Source organism: Antennarius striatus, chromosome 6 (assembly GCF_040054535.1).
Source record: "Antennarius striatus isolate MH-2024 chromosome 6, ASM4005453v1, whole genome shotgun sequence".
NCBI lineage: Eukaryota > Metazoa > Chordata > Actinopteri > Lophiiformes > Antennariidae > Antennarius > Antennarius striatus.
In genome coordinates, this window is record NC_090781.1 from 1754188 (window position 1) to 1769492 (window position 15305).

At 43.4% G+C, this 15305-nt stretch overlaps 1 protein-coding gene across 1 annotated transcript; it reads right to left on the reverse strand.

The window, feature by feature from the left end:
* Nucleotides 1-9692: 9692 nt before the first annotated feature.
* On the reverse strand, nucleotides 9693-14898 carry LOC137597136 (dehydrogenase/reductase SDR family member 13-like). The gene is made up of 5 exons (XM_068318103.1): nucleotides 14747-14898; nucleotides 13417-13535; nucleotides 13202-13325; nucleotides 12779-13105; nucleotides 9693-12324 (listed from the first exon to the last, which is right to left on the reverse strand). Exons 1-5 carry the CDS (start codon nucleotides 14871-14873, stop codon nucleotides 12059-12061), a joined length of 963 nt encoding a protein of 320 aa, XP_068174204.1. The 5' UTR covers nucleotides 14874-14898; the 3' UTR covers nucleotides 9693-12058.
* Between the last annotated feature and the right edge of the window lie 407 nt (nucleotides 14899-15305).

Sequence of the window (15305 nt, forward strand, 5' to 3'; positions counted from 1 at the left end):
TGTGTGTGTGTGTGTGTGTGTGTGTGTGTGTGTTGGGGAGGGGTGTCAGCGAGGGACAGTTTTCCATAATAAGGTAACCAAATGCCCCGAGTCACAGTTTTAATTCACCAGCGCTCTGGAGCTGATAGCAGACAGACAGGAAGCACACACAACGTGTGTGTGTGTGTGTGTGTGTGTGTGTGTGTGTGTGTGTGTGTGTGTGTGTGTGTGTGTGTGTGTGTGTGTGTGTGTGTGTGTGTGTGTGTGTGTTTGCTTCAGTATGTAACGTCAGGGCAGAGGGTTCTTCAGGAGGTCTGGTTAGCGTGGCGCTCCTGGTGGCCTCGTTCAGTCCTTCTGGACCCAGCTCTGGCCTCATTGGGGGGTTTACAGTCATTCAGCCAGTGGCTGTTTACACACACCCCCTGACCCGAACCACAGTACCAGACACAAGACTCTCACCATATTGTCTGACCACCTGGGGGTGATGCTACATCCATGAGTGGAGGTCATCAAACCGATCCACCAGTAGATGTTTCTGACCCTGAAGGCTCCACATCCGCAGCTCAGGACAGAGGATACAGAATAGAAGCTCTAGAGCTGAGACCAGCTAAGACCACCTGAGACCACCTGAGACCACCTGAGACCACCTGAGACCACCTGAGACCAGACTGATCAATACAATCCATTGGCCTACCCATGATGGTGGAGATCTGTCCATCTGGCTTCACTGGATACAATGACTTCTACCTTCATGAAGAGCTTTGTGACTTTCCTCTCTGGACGTTTTATGTTTGTACAGTGTTCCTCTACTTACGAATGTCTCTACATACAAAATTTTCTACTTACGAAGCGCCTCAACAGGAAAATATTGCTTCTAGTTACGAAAGAAATTTTGCGTTACGAAAGGTAAAAATACTGTATGGGCTGATACTCGCAGCTCCCACAGGTTCCTGAACGCAACATTCTCATAGCTGCTCTGCCATTGGCTATTACCTAGCATCCTGTCATCCCATTGGCTAAGAGGGACCTCTGTGTGGAGCTAGATTGGTGTCTATGCAGCGTCCTCATCATTCGGCCCTCGACCCCTGAGGTATTCTGATAGTTTTACGTAAATATATTAACTTTTAGAGTATTCACTATGGACCCCAAGAAAGTGACGGAGAAAAGAGGAAAAGAAAAGACCAAGAAAAGAGTTTTTTTGTCCGTACAAACAAATCAAGAGATGATAGAAAAGCCTGAAAAAGGGATGCGTTTGGTTGATCTCTCCAAAGAATATGGCCGTAATGCATCTACAATCACCACGTTATTAAAACTAAAGGAAGTTTAAGGAGTTTAAGGCGTCGCGTGGGTGGATGGAGAAGTTCAGAAGGAGGACTGGAATTCACTCTGTTGTTCATGGGGGGGCAAGAGGGCATGAACCAAAGAGGGCAAAAAACAATGAGGACAGCTGTTAAAAGGTAAATGACCATCATTTTTATTCTTTACTCTGTTCTTTGTTTTTTACATTATACACAACTCTCATTTATTGTGTAATAATCTAGTCGTAACATGTATTTGTTACATGTTTTGATGCATTTTTATGCTTTATAAAACATTTATGTCTGAATTTTTGGGGGCTTGGAAGGGATTAATCAATCAATCAATCAACTTTTATTTATATAGTACTTAAACACATCTGCAGACATTTCAAAGCGCTTTATAACAGAAAGCCAACAAAAAAAAATCACTCCCTTAAAAATATTAATGTCATTAAAAACTATTTTAATATATATTCTGTTGTTGTTTGTCAAACAGCTGTTAAACGTAAACACATCAATAAGATGCACACACTCACACGCACACACACACTCACACACACACACACACACACACACACACACACACACACACACGCACCAGCTGTCCCATATATTATGTCAATCCCAGACTTCGATCAGCCACTCCTGATCGTAACTAACAAATCCAAACATGTTATAAACTACTAAGAGGTCATCCTATATTAAATACAAATAAATATTTGTGAACTGTGTTAATAATACAATTATTAAGCAAGAATCAAAGACGTAACACTATGATGACAGATGTTTGTAGTGATGAGCAGAGAATCATAATGTATACCCCCCATCCCTAACTAAAGGAGAAGGGCGGTGTAAAGCCGTTGAAGTGTCCGGTAGTTTGTTAAACTTCTCTCTGCAGTGACACCACATGAACCTCAGTGTGGCTCCACAGTTATTGAAATATTGATTCTAAACGTGACCCAGACCACCCCCCCAACCCCCCATCCCCACAGTCTGCTGAGGCCCACTTTGAATGGCCCACATTCCAAGCGCTGACAGTTCACTGGGTGCTCCGGTTCCACAGGGACTCAACAACATAATGAAGAAGTGGCTCAGACAGTCCATAGGGGGGGCGCAAAGAAGCAAGGTCACTAAACACTGAGCTGAGCCATGTGTGTGTGTGTGTGTGTGTGTGTGTGTGTGTGTGTGTGTGTGTGTGTGTGTGTGTGTGTGTGTCCAGAGGGACAAGCCAGAGAGCTGTAGGATCTTGCTGCACTAATATTACAGCCTGTGCTTGGATCAACAAAATCAAAAGCTGTGACGTTTACAAGACACACGCGTGACCTTGACATGTTTTCAGTGGGTTTTATAGGGACCAGACCTGGAACTGAGGAGTCAGCACACACACACACACACACACACACACACACACAGTGTTTAGTGAAAAGATGATGCAATAGGATGAAGTTATTTTTAGGACAGCTCTACAGACAGAAACTTGTCAGTTAGGTGATCCAAAACTCAGATCTATTCAGGTTATATACAGTAGATACATTCAGGTTATATACAGCAGATCCACTCAAGTTATATAAAGCAGATCCATTCAGTTTATATACAGCAGATACATTCAGGTTAAATACAGCAAATCCATTCACGATATATGCAGCAAATCCATTCATGTTATATACAGCAGATTCATATACAGTCAACCCTCGGTTTTCGAAGTTAATCCGTTCCAGAAGGCTGTTCGAAAAGCGAGTTGTTCGAAATCCGAAACTATTTTTCACATTATAATTAATGCAAATAATTTTAATCCGTTCCAAGTCTAAAAAACAACTTTTTCTAAGTTTTTTTTAAACTATTTTACACCATGAACTGCACTGTATAGTGTTTACCATAAATAAAAAGGGTTAGAAATAGACACTGTTTTATTTTAATAAAAGATATCGTATCGAACTTTGAACACGAATTCGCTACAGAGGAAGCATCCTGGGCATTCAAGTTCGCTCGGCTCCCAAGTGAGTCGCATTCAGGTACGCTCGGCTTCTTTCGGTTTGGTCGAGAGACGAATTTTGGTCGAGTTCAGAGACGTAAAATTCTCGGATTTTCTGGTCGAATACCGATTTGGTCGAGAACAGAAGCGTTTGAAAACCGAGGGTTGACTGTATAGAGCGGAACACCATTACTAATTTTGTAATTATCTCATAATTACATCATGCTTTCACTTGTGTGTGTTGATTGGTTTGTGTGTGGAATCTGGAAAAACTGCTGGACACACTCCTAACATTCCAGTCAAAAATGTGATACAAAATGATTCACTAAATATACGCAAAATACATAAAAAGTATGCATTGTGTGTATCCAAATGCTAATGTTGCTAGTAATAAGTGTGAGTAGCAGGCCACAGTTTTAGTGGCTGTAAAACCTCTAACAGTGTTACTCATTAATGGTAGTCGACGTCGTAATAGTAGTTGTGTTAGTATAAGTACAATAGTCACTGGCTGAATGTTAAAGAACGAACAAATGGCTGGAGGACTGTGGCCACTCTCAAGAGATAGTAGCAGGAGAGGGTCAATGAAGCAATACATCTGATAAAATCATGGTTACCTGTGAGGTGAATGGATGTTCCAACACCACAGGAGCTAGACACAAAGATAGGAACCTATCTCTATTCAGAATACCTTCTGGAAAGATTGGAAGGAAAGGGAAGACATGATAAACAGGGTCATAATGACCAAAGATCCGAGAATCTTTCAGAATCATCCGGGGAGAAGTGCTCATGACAGAGATTTGAAGGTAAGATCATTTTGGGACAACCCATAGTATTTATTCTGAATTCCAAAGGTTTAGTGGATAATTAATTAATGTCTGGAGCTATTGGAGGTATTACATAAATGTTTATATGACCAGATTATCATGTGATTACAACACACACGAAACGTAAACAATGTCAAAATTGACAGACAGGTCGATTGATTGGGTTTGTTTACCTCAGGGCTTGTTACTAATAACAACAATTACCTCAGATTTTGGGAGGTTATCTCCTTGATTGGTATCATATAAGGGCTTGCATAGTGTGCAGTTATAATGCAGTTATAATGCAGTTATAACATCGGGTGGTAATTATATTAATACATGTGATAATGTCGGCTTGTTATGTTGTCGTTTGACGTATATTTATATAATGGCACAGATATGGATTTACCCTGGTGTCTACGATTGCGTCACTTCTGCTGTCATTGAGCGCATCGTTACTTATGATTTATTTTGTTTGGCCAAGGTCCCCATTGATCGTAAAAAAATAACAATGCCACCAAAATGTTTAATTATGTACTTGATCTTGTATCCTGGGTTCGTTTTGACTTTCCTGTCCCTTTAATACACCGAGGAAGGTACAGCTGAAGAAGACATGGTGACTTTTTTTTCTGTGCTATATTAAAAAAAAACTTTAAAAAAAACTAGTTGTTTGTTAGCTTAAAATTGACTTGAATTATGCAAAAATTATTGAAATACATTAATTAACGAAGTTAATTACTTAACTGGGAATGATTATCTACAGTTTAGCCTGGAGACTAGTTAACTTATCATATGTCATTTCTCGACTTACTCTTGTTGTCTCTTGGAACTGAGATATCGGGTGATTTTTACCTGTAGTACAACCTGTATTTAAAAAGTGTTGCAAAGACAGACCCCCCCCCCCCCCCCCCGAGGCCTCAGTGACCCAGCTGAGGTTGATGGGAGTGTAGTTTTTCCAAATATTTGCACACAAGCCAAATTGATTTCATTGACTGCAGGGACGTGTCAGTAATTATATCAAGATTCAGACGCTTTTTTCAGGTAAGGAATAACCCAGGTCACGCCCATCTTGACTCAAGGCATCGGCCTGCCCAGCCTCCTGTTGATTGGTCCCAGTTTAGACTGATAACTGGGCTTGGTTGTGAGTAGGGTGTCACCTGGATGGAGAAGGAAGCTAGACACTGTCACGTTGTCTTTTCTCTACCTCTGACCTCTGACAGGTTTATAGGGCAAACCGGCGCCGCTCTAGGAACGGTAACGAACAGGTGAAGAGGAATCAGGAAATTAATGCAGACCCACTCTGGTTATCTTCTTTTAGCTAACTATCCATCAGCATTGCCGGTTTAATTTTAACTTCTTTTTCTTTTCCATAAATTAAAGAATGTGTGCCACTAAAGACTGTCAACTAAAAGTATTCATCTGTCAAGAACTCCTTGTAAACCGCTGGATTCTATTGATTCTACAGTTGCCCATCAGAGACTGTGAACATACTTGAATCTAACTCTTACCCCCCCAGGTCATGCCAGTTTACCCCCATGAAGGAGAGGGTTCCTGTTGCCTTTGGGTACAGGAATGAGTTCTACATGCCAAATGGAATTTGACAGTACCCTACCTTCATGGAATCCTTGGACGGGGTGCTGCAAAGGGCCTCTTCAGGGGACTCTTTGGTTTTTCTGGGGGATTTGATGCTCAGCAAAGCCTGCAGGGGTGTGATTCCAAGGTATAATTTGCTTCATCAAACCTGAGTGGTCTCTTGTTACTGGAATTCTTTGCTAGCAAAATTTGACCATGTTCAAACGTCGGGTGCTGTGACTATACAGGGTGTTTGGCCCAGTGTATGACAAGAGTGACACCTTGGTTTACCAGCAACAAATGAAACTCATTGCTCTTCCTAGTGAGAGTTTGGCTTCATCAAGGCTCCTGTGTCACCGATTCTGTTCAAAGTTTTTATGGACAGTTCTTCAATGTCACAAGTCCATTCTGTTGGATTCAGGATCCCTTCAGTGCTTTTTGTGGATGATTTGGACCTGTTAGCTTTGTCGAGCCAAGACCTCTGGATGTCCATGAGACATTTTGCTGCTGTGTGACGGTGAGGAGCTCAGGCGTGGCTCAGCATAGCAACGAGGGCGGTACAGCATCATAAGTTATTTAAGGTGATGTTACCAGACTGCCTCAATGTGGTGAACCAGCAATGACCTGGACCGCACAAGTCTTGACCCCTAATTTGCTGTGTCAATAGGCTGAATGAAAAATTCCAACCAATTTCCATGCACCCAACTAAATGTATTCTTCTATAACGGGACGAGGGTTGTGAATCGGACGGAGCAGGTGAGGTTGTTTCAGAGCTCATCTGCAGCAGCTGCCAGAGCTCATCCAATGAGCTACAAGCAGACCTCTGCAATCTGATTGGGGGAGGATCTTACCCTGTTGCTCAGGTGCCGCTCGGCCCCACATTTACCCTCTCAAGCACCTCCACATCCCCCACAGCGTACCTTCAAGGTCAGGTCACACAAATGATGCACTGAACAGACTGAGGAGGGCAAGATTGTAAAATTATTGGAGCACAGATGTAAAAAAATAAGAAAAACCAGCTGGAACACTTACATCCAGTAAGGAAGAATAAAACAGGGATGATTGAAAGTGATTCAAAACTTGAATGTCAGTACTGATGGGAACCATGTGGAAGAGTGTCATTCATTTCTAGAATTTCAAAACACTTAAAGATAGACGCTCCATCATTTCTCAGTCCTTTTTCATTTCAGCCCCATAAAATACCTTCGGCTCTCTCCATGCACAAGTTTTGTCATTTTAATTTTATAAAGTTGATTTATTTATGGGCTTAATCATCATTTCATCATCTGTAATGTAATTACTGAAATACATTTTATTAACGCATCTACTTTTCTTCTGACAGATCTCCTTGCCAAATGGAATTATACATTTCCTCATTCATTTTTACATACTTCCCATAATCATAGATGAAAACTGTAAATTTACTACAGTACTGTCCAGAAAAGACACTGGTCTTTAAAGGGTTAAGTTGTGTGTATTGTGCTCTTAATGCTCCTTTCTCCTCCCTTCTGTTCTATTTATTAGATGAATTATTTGCATCAAACAGTGGGAATTACAAGGAATAGAAGTTTAATAAAGACATGGTTATTTGTTCATGTGTGCAATTTCCCAAACTCATCAGTTTAAAGTGTGTCGTGTGTGTCAGAACAAACTCAGGTGTAGACGTTAGATTTACTTCTCTTAATGCAGCTTAAAACATTTTGTAGTCAAAAAAAACGTCACAGATTTGCCTGATTCTGGAAGAGACGATGTCCATTCTTCAAGGAGACTCAGCTCCTAGCAGCGCTGTGCTAGCTAGCATTAATGCATGATGCTCATCAGATACTTCAGGACGTCTCTGATTGGACGTTCTGGTTCCGATCATAAATGAATGACCTCACTATGAATGGCCTCACTATGAATGACCTCACTATGAATGACCTCACTATGAATGTCTTCCGACCACTCAGGCCAATATCACTTCATACTACTTGCTTACTGGGTTATTTATAGAGGTCACTCAGGTGACTTCAGACCCAGGTCATTCTGGTGACATAACGCCCAGGACATTCAGGTGACGTAGTTCCCAGGTTGCTCAGGTGACATAGAGTCAAGGTCACTCAGGTGACGTAGCACCAGGTCAAGCTCAGGCAATGTAGCACCAAACTCTCTCTGGTGACATGACTGCCATGTCACTCAGGTAACATTACGTCTAGATCACTCAAGTGACGTAGAACCAAAGGTCACCCAGGTGACTTTGCACCCGGGTCACTCAGATGACATAGCGCCCAGGGTCTCTGAGGTGACGTTACACCATGTCACTCGGGTGACTTAGCTCCCAGGTAACTCAGGTGACGTCAAGCCAGTGTCACTCAGCTGCAGATGCAGGTTTAAAGAAAACAAGGACATTGGACCAGACTGATGACGTTGGGCCGGAGTTTACAACAAAAACTTTTGTTAAATTATACTTCTTTTTTTTCAGATTTCTCAAACTGCACGTTTTGAGTTAAACTCCAGCAGACACGGTTCTGCTCACCCTTTAGTGAACAGGCCACTCCTCTGTGCAAAACAGGGCCTTTAATGGACCCAAAACCATGTGACCCCCATCCTCGTAGGCGCCTCGTTTCATACATTTTTCAGTTTCATGTCATTTGTAACATGTTGCCAGCATCATATGGTTTGGTTTCCTCAAGTTCTTCCTGTTGCTGTTTTTACCTCTTCAGACCCGTTTCCCTCGCCATGCACCTTTACTGTGGGTGAAGACTCCCAGAGGCACGGCCCTGCTCGCACTGACAGGCTCATTTTCTTCATGAATAAGTTACTCTGCTTCATAATAGCGATCTATTTGTTCTCCTTCAGCGTGTGCATCCACCAAAACCTTCTCTTCTGCCGTCGGTGTTTTCGAGTCCATGGAACTGTGGAGAGCCTTTTGTGGCTGAGCTGCCTGACTTCCTGCTGAACCAACCCTTTATACATGTGACTGGGGAGAATTCATCAGACCCTCATGAAGTAGAGTCATTTTGGGGTGTTTGGGGTTCTCAGCCAAAGCATGATCAATAGTTTCTTTCTGACAGAGCAGCTCAGCGGGCAGCGAGCAGCACGGCTGTGATGATCCGGTGGAGGGAGTCCGACCGAAAAAACCCACCGATAGCTCTCTAACGCGAAGCACCTCCACAATGTAAGAGCACAAATAGAGAAATAGCGGTCTGTGTACGAAAAATCATTTGTGATCCGTGTTTAAATGTCGATTACACCAGTGCTCCACAGAGCCCTTCAACATCAGACGATATTTTTACGGACCCTCCTTTAAGGTGTGGCAGATAAATCCAACAAAATAGAACGACACATCCAGCAGCGGTTTTGCAGCTTTTTTCATTTACACGAGCAACGAGTCTTTGTTCAGCAAAGACTGAGGAAGCAGCTCCATGTGTAACGCCGAAAAATAAACCGTTACATCATGAAAAACATTAACACCAAGCGTTTCAGAGCGGAAGTGATTTCAACCATATTCATCGAAGATATTGAGGACCATGGATCCTTTTGATGTGACATCATTCAACATTTAATTCTTACATGATGTCTAATTACAAGATGCAGTATAGTTGTCTTTTTGACCCCTCAAAGCCACCGTACTTATCTTCAAATCCAAAATGTTTGTCTGCAGTGATGCTGAAGAGGAGCTGGAGGCAGAGCTCTGCTTCCTCCTGATATCGAGAGTCGGCGTTTGATATTCAAGATTATGTAAGTTTTGTTTGAATGACTCCAGAACTACTGTTTCTGTTAGAACAGGCTGGAAGTGATTCCCACCGTGTCTCAATCAATCAGCGCTCCTCTATGCTAGCTAATTGACGTGCTAATCCAGTCACTAAGTACTGCAGTGCTGGGGAGTCCGCCCAAAGCAAACAGGAGTCACCCACAAGCTGCTCCAACGCCTGACAGAACATCTATCAGGTATAGATCAGGAATCAGGTCGGCACTCCAGAGCTGCCAACCTTTGACCTGAAACAGCACGATGTCCCGAGATGGAACCGCTCAAATCGGTCAAATTCAATCAATCAATCAATCATTCTTTATTTATAAAGCGTTTAATCACATCATCAGACATTTCGAAGCACTTTTAACAGACAGGGAAACCCAACAGCACCCATCAGAGCACAAGAGACAGTGGCAGGGAAAAACGGCCTCATGGAGGAAGAAACTCCGGGCAGGACCCATTCTATTAACTGGGAACATTTCTCCTCAACTCCCATTCAGGATGGGAACATTCCCAGCGTTACCGTCAGTATGAGGAATGGAGCTTCTGGTCCGGTCTAAAGCCTGGACTAAACCCAGCTCCATTGTGCTGATCAGTCTGAACTCACGACAGTGAATCTGTGAAGAACTCCTGACCTTCAACGACCTACACGGGAAGGTCCCACAATTCCATACGTTTAGCCGCGGGGAAATTTCTGACAACAGCACAAACCCTGCTCTGTATTTATACAAAATTAATTTTAAAAAGTGACGTTAGCCTCTTTTAAACACAATTTTGCAGATGTGTCAATGCAGTAAATTTAGTGGATTTCTGGCACAAACAGTATTCAGTAGATACGTTTTAATAAATACCCTCTGTTGCTAAAGGAAAGCCAATCGAGTCCCGGCCTCCAAGACATCATGGAAACTGTTTGATGCTTGATGTTGACCTCTGTGACCTCAGACCTACAACTGTTTGCTGGGACAGGAAGGTGAAGTGTTGAACTGTAACAGGATAAAGAAAAGATGGTCATTAAAGCTTCCACTCAAGGAGGATTCAAGTTGACCACGGGTCCTTTCATCAGAGCGGAGGAGAAGAACGGGGATGGAGGGACGGCCGAAGGCGGGAGGAGATAGGAATCGATCGTGGAAGTGTGTTTCTCCCCTCCAACACGGAGGTGAAAGGCGAAGCCCGTGAAGAAGAATGTCCTACTGAGTAATTACAAGAACACCTCTCTTAACACACACAGCTGACCCGGCGTCCAGGCCTACCGTGTTAATAATCAGCGCTCATAATGAACACAATCCATAGGTCTGGGGGGTTAAGGTCCTCAACAACCTTGCTGCAAGCAACGATAGCCTGGAAGTCAGGACTGTGGAACGCTACTGCCCCCCAGTGGACTCATTGGTTGGATGGTGGGATTAAGGCCGGCCTGGATGAACGAACGGCTGCAAACATCAGGATTCAAGGGAAACTTTGTGTGTTGTGCTTTTCTTAAGATAAATTACTTCTTTTTGTTCTTTTTGTTTCATGAGACAGGAAGTAGTTTATTACAGCTTGGTGTTGTATTGATTTAAAATAGCTTGCTGTAGCCAAAATTGAAGTGTTTCTCTTTTTCATTTTTCTTTATGTAAAAAAAAGTTTTTAACTGTTTGTGATCCAGATATCTCTTTATCAAAAATGAATCAAAAGACACAAGAAATAAAAAGAAAAGAAAGATAAAGACCAACAGAGATATCTGAAGTCCAGCTTATCAAAGATGTTCAAGCAAAGTAAGCATCATGAATGAGCTGTTGGTTAACATTAAATCTTGAGAGCTACTTGGTACAAAATTAACGTAACTGGTAATTACAATGACAGAGGGAGTATTTCAAGAGAGTTCATTTCAACAATATTCAGACAGCAGAAATCCAGGACCACGGGTCAGTTTGGGGCAAAACCTTTCAGATAGCGGGCAGGTGGACGGCTGAGTGACATTAACTCAAGAGTATGAGACCTTTACATAAGAAACAAAGGATCCTTTAAGTATGGATCTAAATAATGTTTTAGTTTATATACTTGATTAATTCCCGAAGAGAAATTAGTGGCACACTCTAGTCGCGCACTATAAGGCGCACCTAAAAGCCTTTTTCACAAAAACCGACGGTGCGCCTTGTAATCATAACTGTTGAACCAACACCACTGATGACCCGAACCTGATCATGTGATCACTGATCCCAAACTAACAACCCTCATCCTCGAACTTTAATGTTAACTTTAAACTTCAAACTGTAAACGAAACAACATCCAGCCATCAGGAGGTAGTGAGTTTATGGATCTCACCGTATTTAACAGGAAATCCACGTTAAACAGGAGCGTGTTCTCCTGCAGAGCTGTTTCTGTAGCCTGAGACGCCGTCTTAGTGATTTAAATGAACCTGTTGTCCCTGGAGCATCAATGGAAAACTACAGCGACAACAATTCATTCAGTCATTAATAAGATTATTTTATTCACCAGCTTCTGTCACTGATCAGATGAACACGTTTCTGCCCTAACCGCCTGATCTGGGTTAGGGTTCTCAGTGGAATCTAATGCTCTAATCACGGACATGCTGAAGCATTGCTTCATTCTCTGCCATCATCAGTTGGTCACCCGCCCCATGAGCTACATGCATGAGAACACCCACAGGACCACCAGGGGCCCGTTGGGGTCATGTTGGGGCACCAGTGACTCCCTCAGACCTTCAGTCCTGTTTGGAGCTGGTTAGCTTCTCACTGACTTCCCACAGCTTCTTCGCCACGGCGTCGTCTCGTGCTTTCGCTCCCACTTGTTGCGGCGCACAGTTTGAGAAGTAGCGTCCGCTGAGAGGCTCGATGCCCTCCTGCAAGGCGCAGTGCAGGGTCGACTGGGACCCCGCCCCCGGGTCCAAGAGGAAGAGCTTCTCCAACGGCATCCAGAGGAGCCTCTGCCACCAGCTGACATGACGAGAGAGCTCAGTGGAGACCACTCCTGGACGGAGGAGGAAACAACGGGACGGTACGTTAGCTCTGAAGACACTCCTCACACCTCCACCCACATGGGGGCGCTGCAGCCTGCCCTCAGTTCTAACACAGGTTCATGTTATCACAGAAAATCGTTTGCTGTCACTGCTGGGGTGAAAAATGGCATCATTGGACCAGGTTCTGTCTGATGGACCAGGTTCTGTCTGATGGACCAGGTTCTGTCTAATGGACCAGGTTCTGTCTGGTGGACCAGGTTCTGTCTTAATGGACCAGGTTCTGTCTGATGGACCAGGTTCTGTCTGATGGACCAGGTTCTGTCTTAATGGACCAGGTTCTGTCTTAATGGACCAGGTTCTGTCTTAATGGACCAGGTTCTCTCTAGATGGACCAGGTTCTCTCTAGATGGACCAGGTTCTCTCTAGATGGACCAGGTTCAGGTTCCTGGTGGAGGTGGGACTGACCTGGGTCCAGACAGTAGCAGGTGACGCTGCTGTGCTCCAGCCGGTTGGCCAGCTCCCGGGTGAAGAGCACGTTACACAGCTTGCTGGTGCAGTAGGCCTGCTGGCTGTGCCAGGGGGCGCGGCCCCCCCCACAGTCCTTCCTGGAGGCCAGCAGAGGGAAGTCGATGCGGCCGAAGCGGTGCAGACACGACGCCACAGTGACCACTCGACTGGGACCGCACCGCTGCAGCCGCTCCAGCAGGAGCGCCGTGAGCAGGAAGTGGCCCAGGTGGTTGACCCCCAGCGCCACGTCAAAACCGTCCTCTGTGCGTCCCGCACTCATCACGCCTGGGGTAAATAGAACATCCCCAGAACCAGGAGTACATTTTGTTCCTGTTTTCACTGGTTTTCACTTTGCGTACCTGGAACAAACACGACGCTCACCTGCGTTGTTGATCAGGATGTCCAGTCTGGGTTCGGACTGGAGGAAGTTGTTGGCGAAGGCTCGGACCGACTTGAGACTGGCCAGATCCAGCTGCAGGAACACCACGCCGGGGTTCCCGCTCTCCTGGAGGCCAGTCAGCGTGAGTTAGTCCACCTGTGGAACATCTAACATCTCACGTGACCTCACTGACCTCGTCACTCGTCGTCATACTCACCCGTCGGATGTCGAAAGCTGCCGCCTCAGCTCTTTCCTTGTTGCGACAGGCCAGGATGACGCGGGCGCCACGCTTCGCCAGCTCCAGAGCGGTGGCTTTACCGATGCCCGTGTTACTTCCTGAGCAGCGAGAAGATCCACATAAATAGAAAGAAGAGGTTCAGATTCTAGAATGTGAACAGATACGCAGCGGATTCACCAACGCGCTGTTCCTACGGGTGACGTAGAGATGACATAAGCAGCACATGAGTTCAGAACCACGTGAGGTTATTCATCACAAACCATTTTATTTTACTATAAATAAAATATAAATAAAATAAATAAAATCTTTTTTTTCAAACCATTTCCAGAAATGTTGGGACAAAATTTTTAAACAAAAATATAAAATGATGTGATTCCTTGAAATATACACACTTGAAGCTCCTTTTCACATTTTACAGTATCAAATATTTTTCGGAAAGGGGTTCCAACTAAAGAAATCATTAAAAAGTGCGCTATGTGTGTTTGTGACCACATTTTTAGTCAGAAATACAAATAGATCAGATTTGTGTCACTTATAACCACAGAGGGGACGCAGACGAGGGACTTGGATTCTTTTAGGGTTTGAGGAAACGGATGTTGGAAAACCCTCAATTCAGAAACAATTCGAATTGATCATTGGATTTAAAAAGTCAAACAGCTCATCCCCCTTTGTGCGCTCTGCTCATCAAACTCAATGACTTTGGAACTCCGTGGCCACGCCCCCAGGATATTAATTAAGTACGTTTTAAATAAGGTTTTTTTTTTATTTAAATAAGTTTACTGTTTGTGTGTTTTTTTAAATGTTTGTGAGTTTTTTAAAATACTGTTTGTGGTTTTTTTTAAATACTGTGTTTTTTATTGAAATACTGTCTGTGTTTTTTATTTAAATACTGTTTGTGTTATTTTTTTTAAATACTGTGTTTTTTATTTAAATACTGTTTGTGTTTTTTATTTAAATACTGTCTGTGTTTTTTATTTAAATGCTGTTTGTTTTTTATGAAATACTGTCTGTGTTTTTTATTTACATACTGTTTGTGTTATTTTTTTTAAATACTGTGTTTTTTATTTAAATACTGTTTGTGTTTTTTATTTAAATACTGTCTGTTTTTTTTATTTAAATACTGTTCGTGTTATTTTTTTAAAAACTGTGTATTTTATTTAAATACTGTCTGTGTTTTCTTCTACCGGTGATGTTTGTTCGGTAGCTGACACTTTTTTAACTGTACTATTTACATGTTCCTGTTTCCTTAACGTTCTCCCGGGAGTACACCGGAAGCTGTTTACACAGAAGCCGACACGCGGGACTTTACCGGTAACGATCACCGTCTTTCCGGTCAGCGTGACGTCACTGGAGCAGCTGGTTCCTCTGAACAGACCATAATACAGCAGCACGTAAACACACACGACAGCCGCCACAACCAGCAGCAGCACCGACATGACAACAGCTGTGTCCGACACGCGACCATCGACGGCTGCTTCCGGTCAGGATTTTCAAAATAAATCTCTACAGGCAAAGAGAAACGTTCAGCGTTTATTCAGGATCCAGATTCTGTTCAGTTTTGTGTTTAAACACACGAGAAAACAGATTTTTGTTAAAAGGGGAAACATTTAAAGGTCTATAAACGTTAATATTGATTTCACTGATTTCTACGAACATTTACTCTGAAAGGTCACTGACTTCCGGGTTGAGGATGTTTCGTTTCCCGTTTGTTTTGTTTCCCCTGTCTCTGATTGGCTTACCTTGCTATTCTTCCGGTGATTATGACCAATCACTACTCTTGGTATAAATCTAACTCAGCCAATCAGAGGCGGAGTAGGGCGGGGTTTCAACCTGATTCCTAGTGTAGTGGCAGGTGGCGCCAGCAGGTG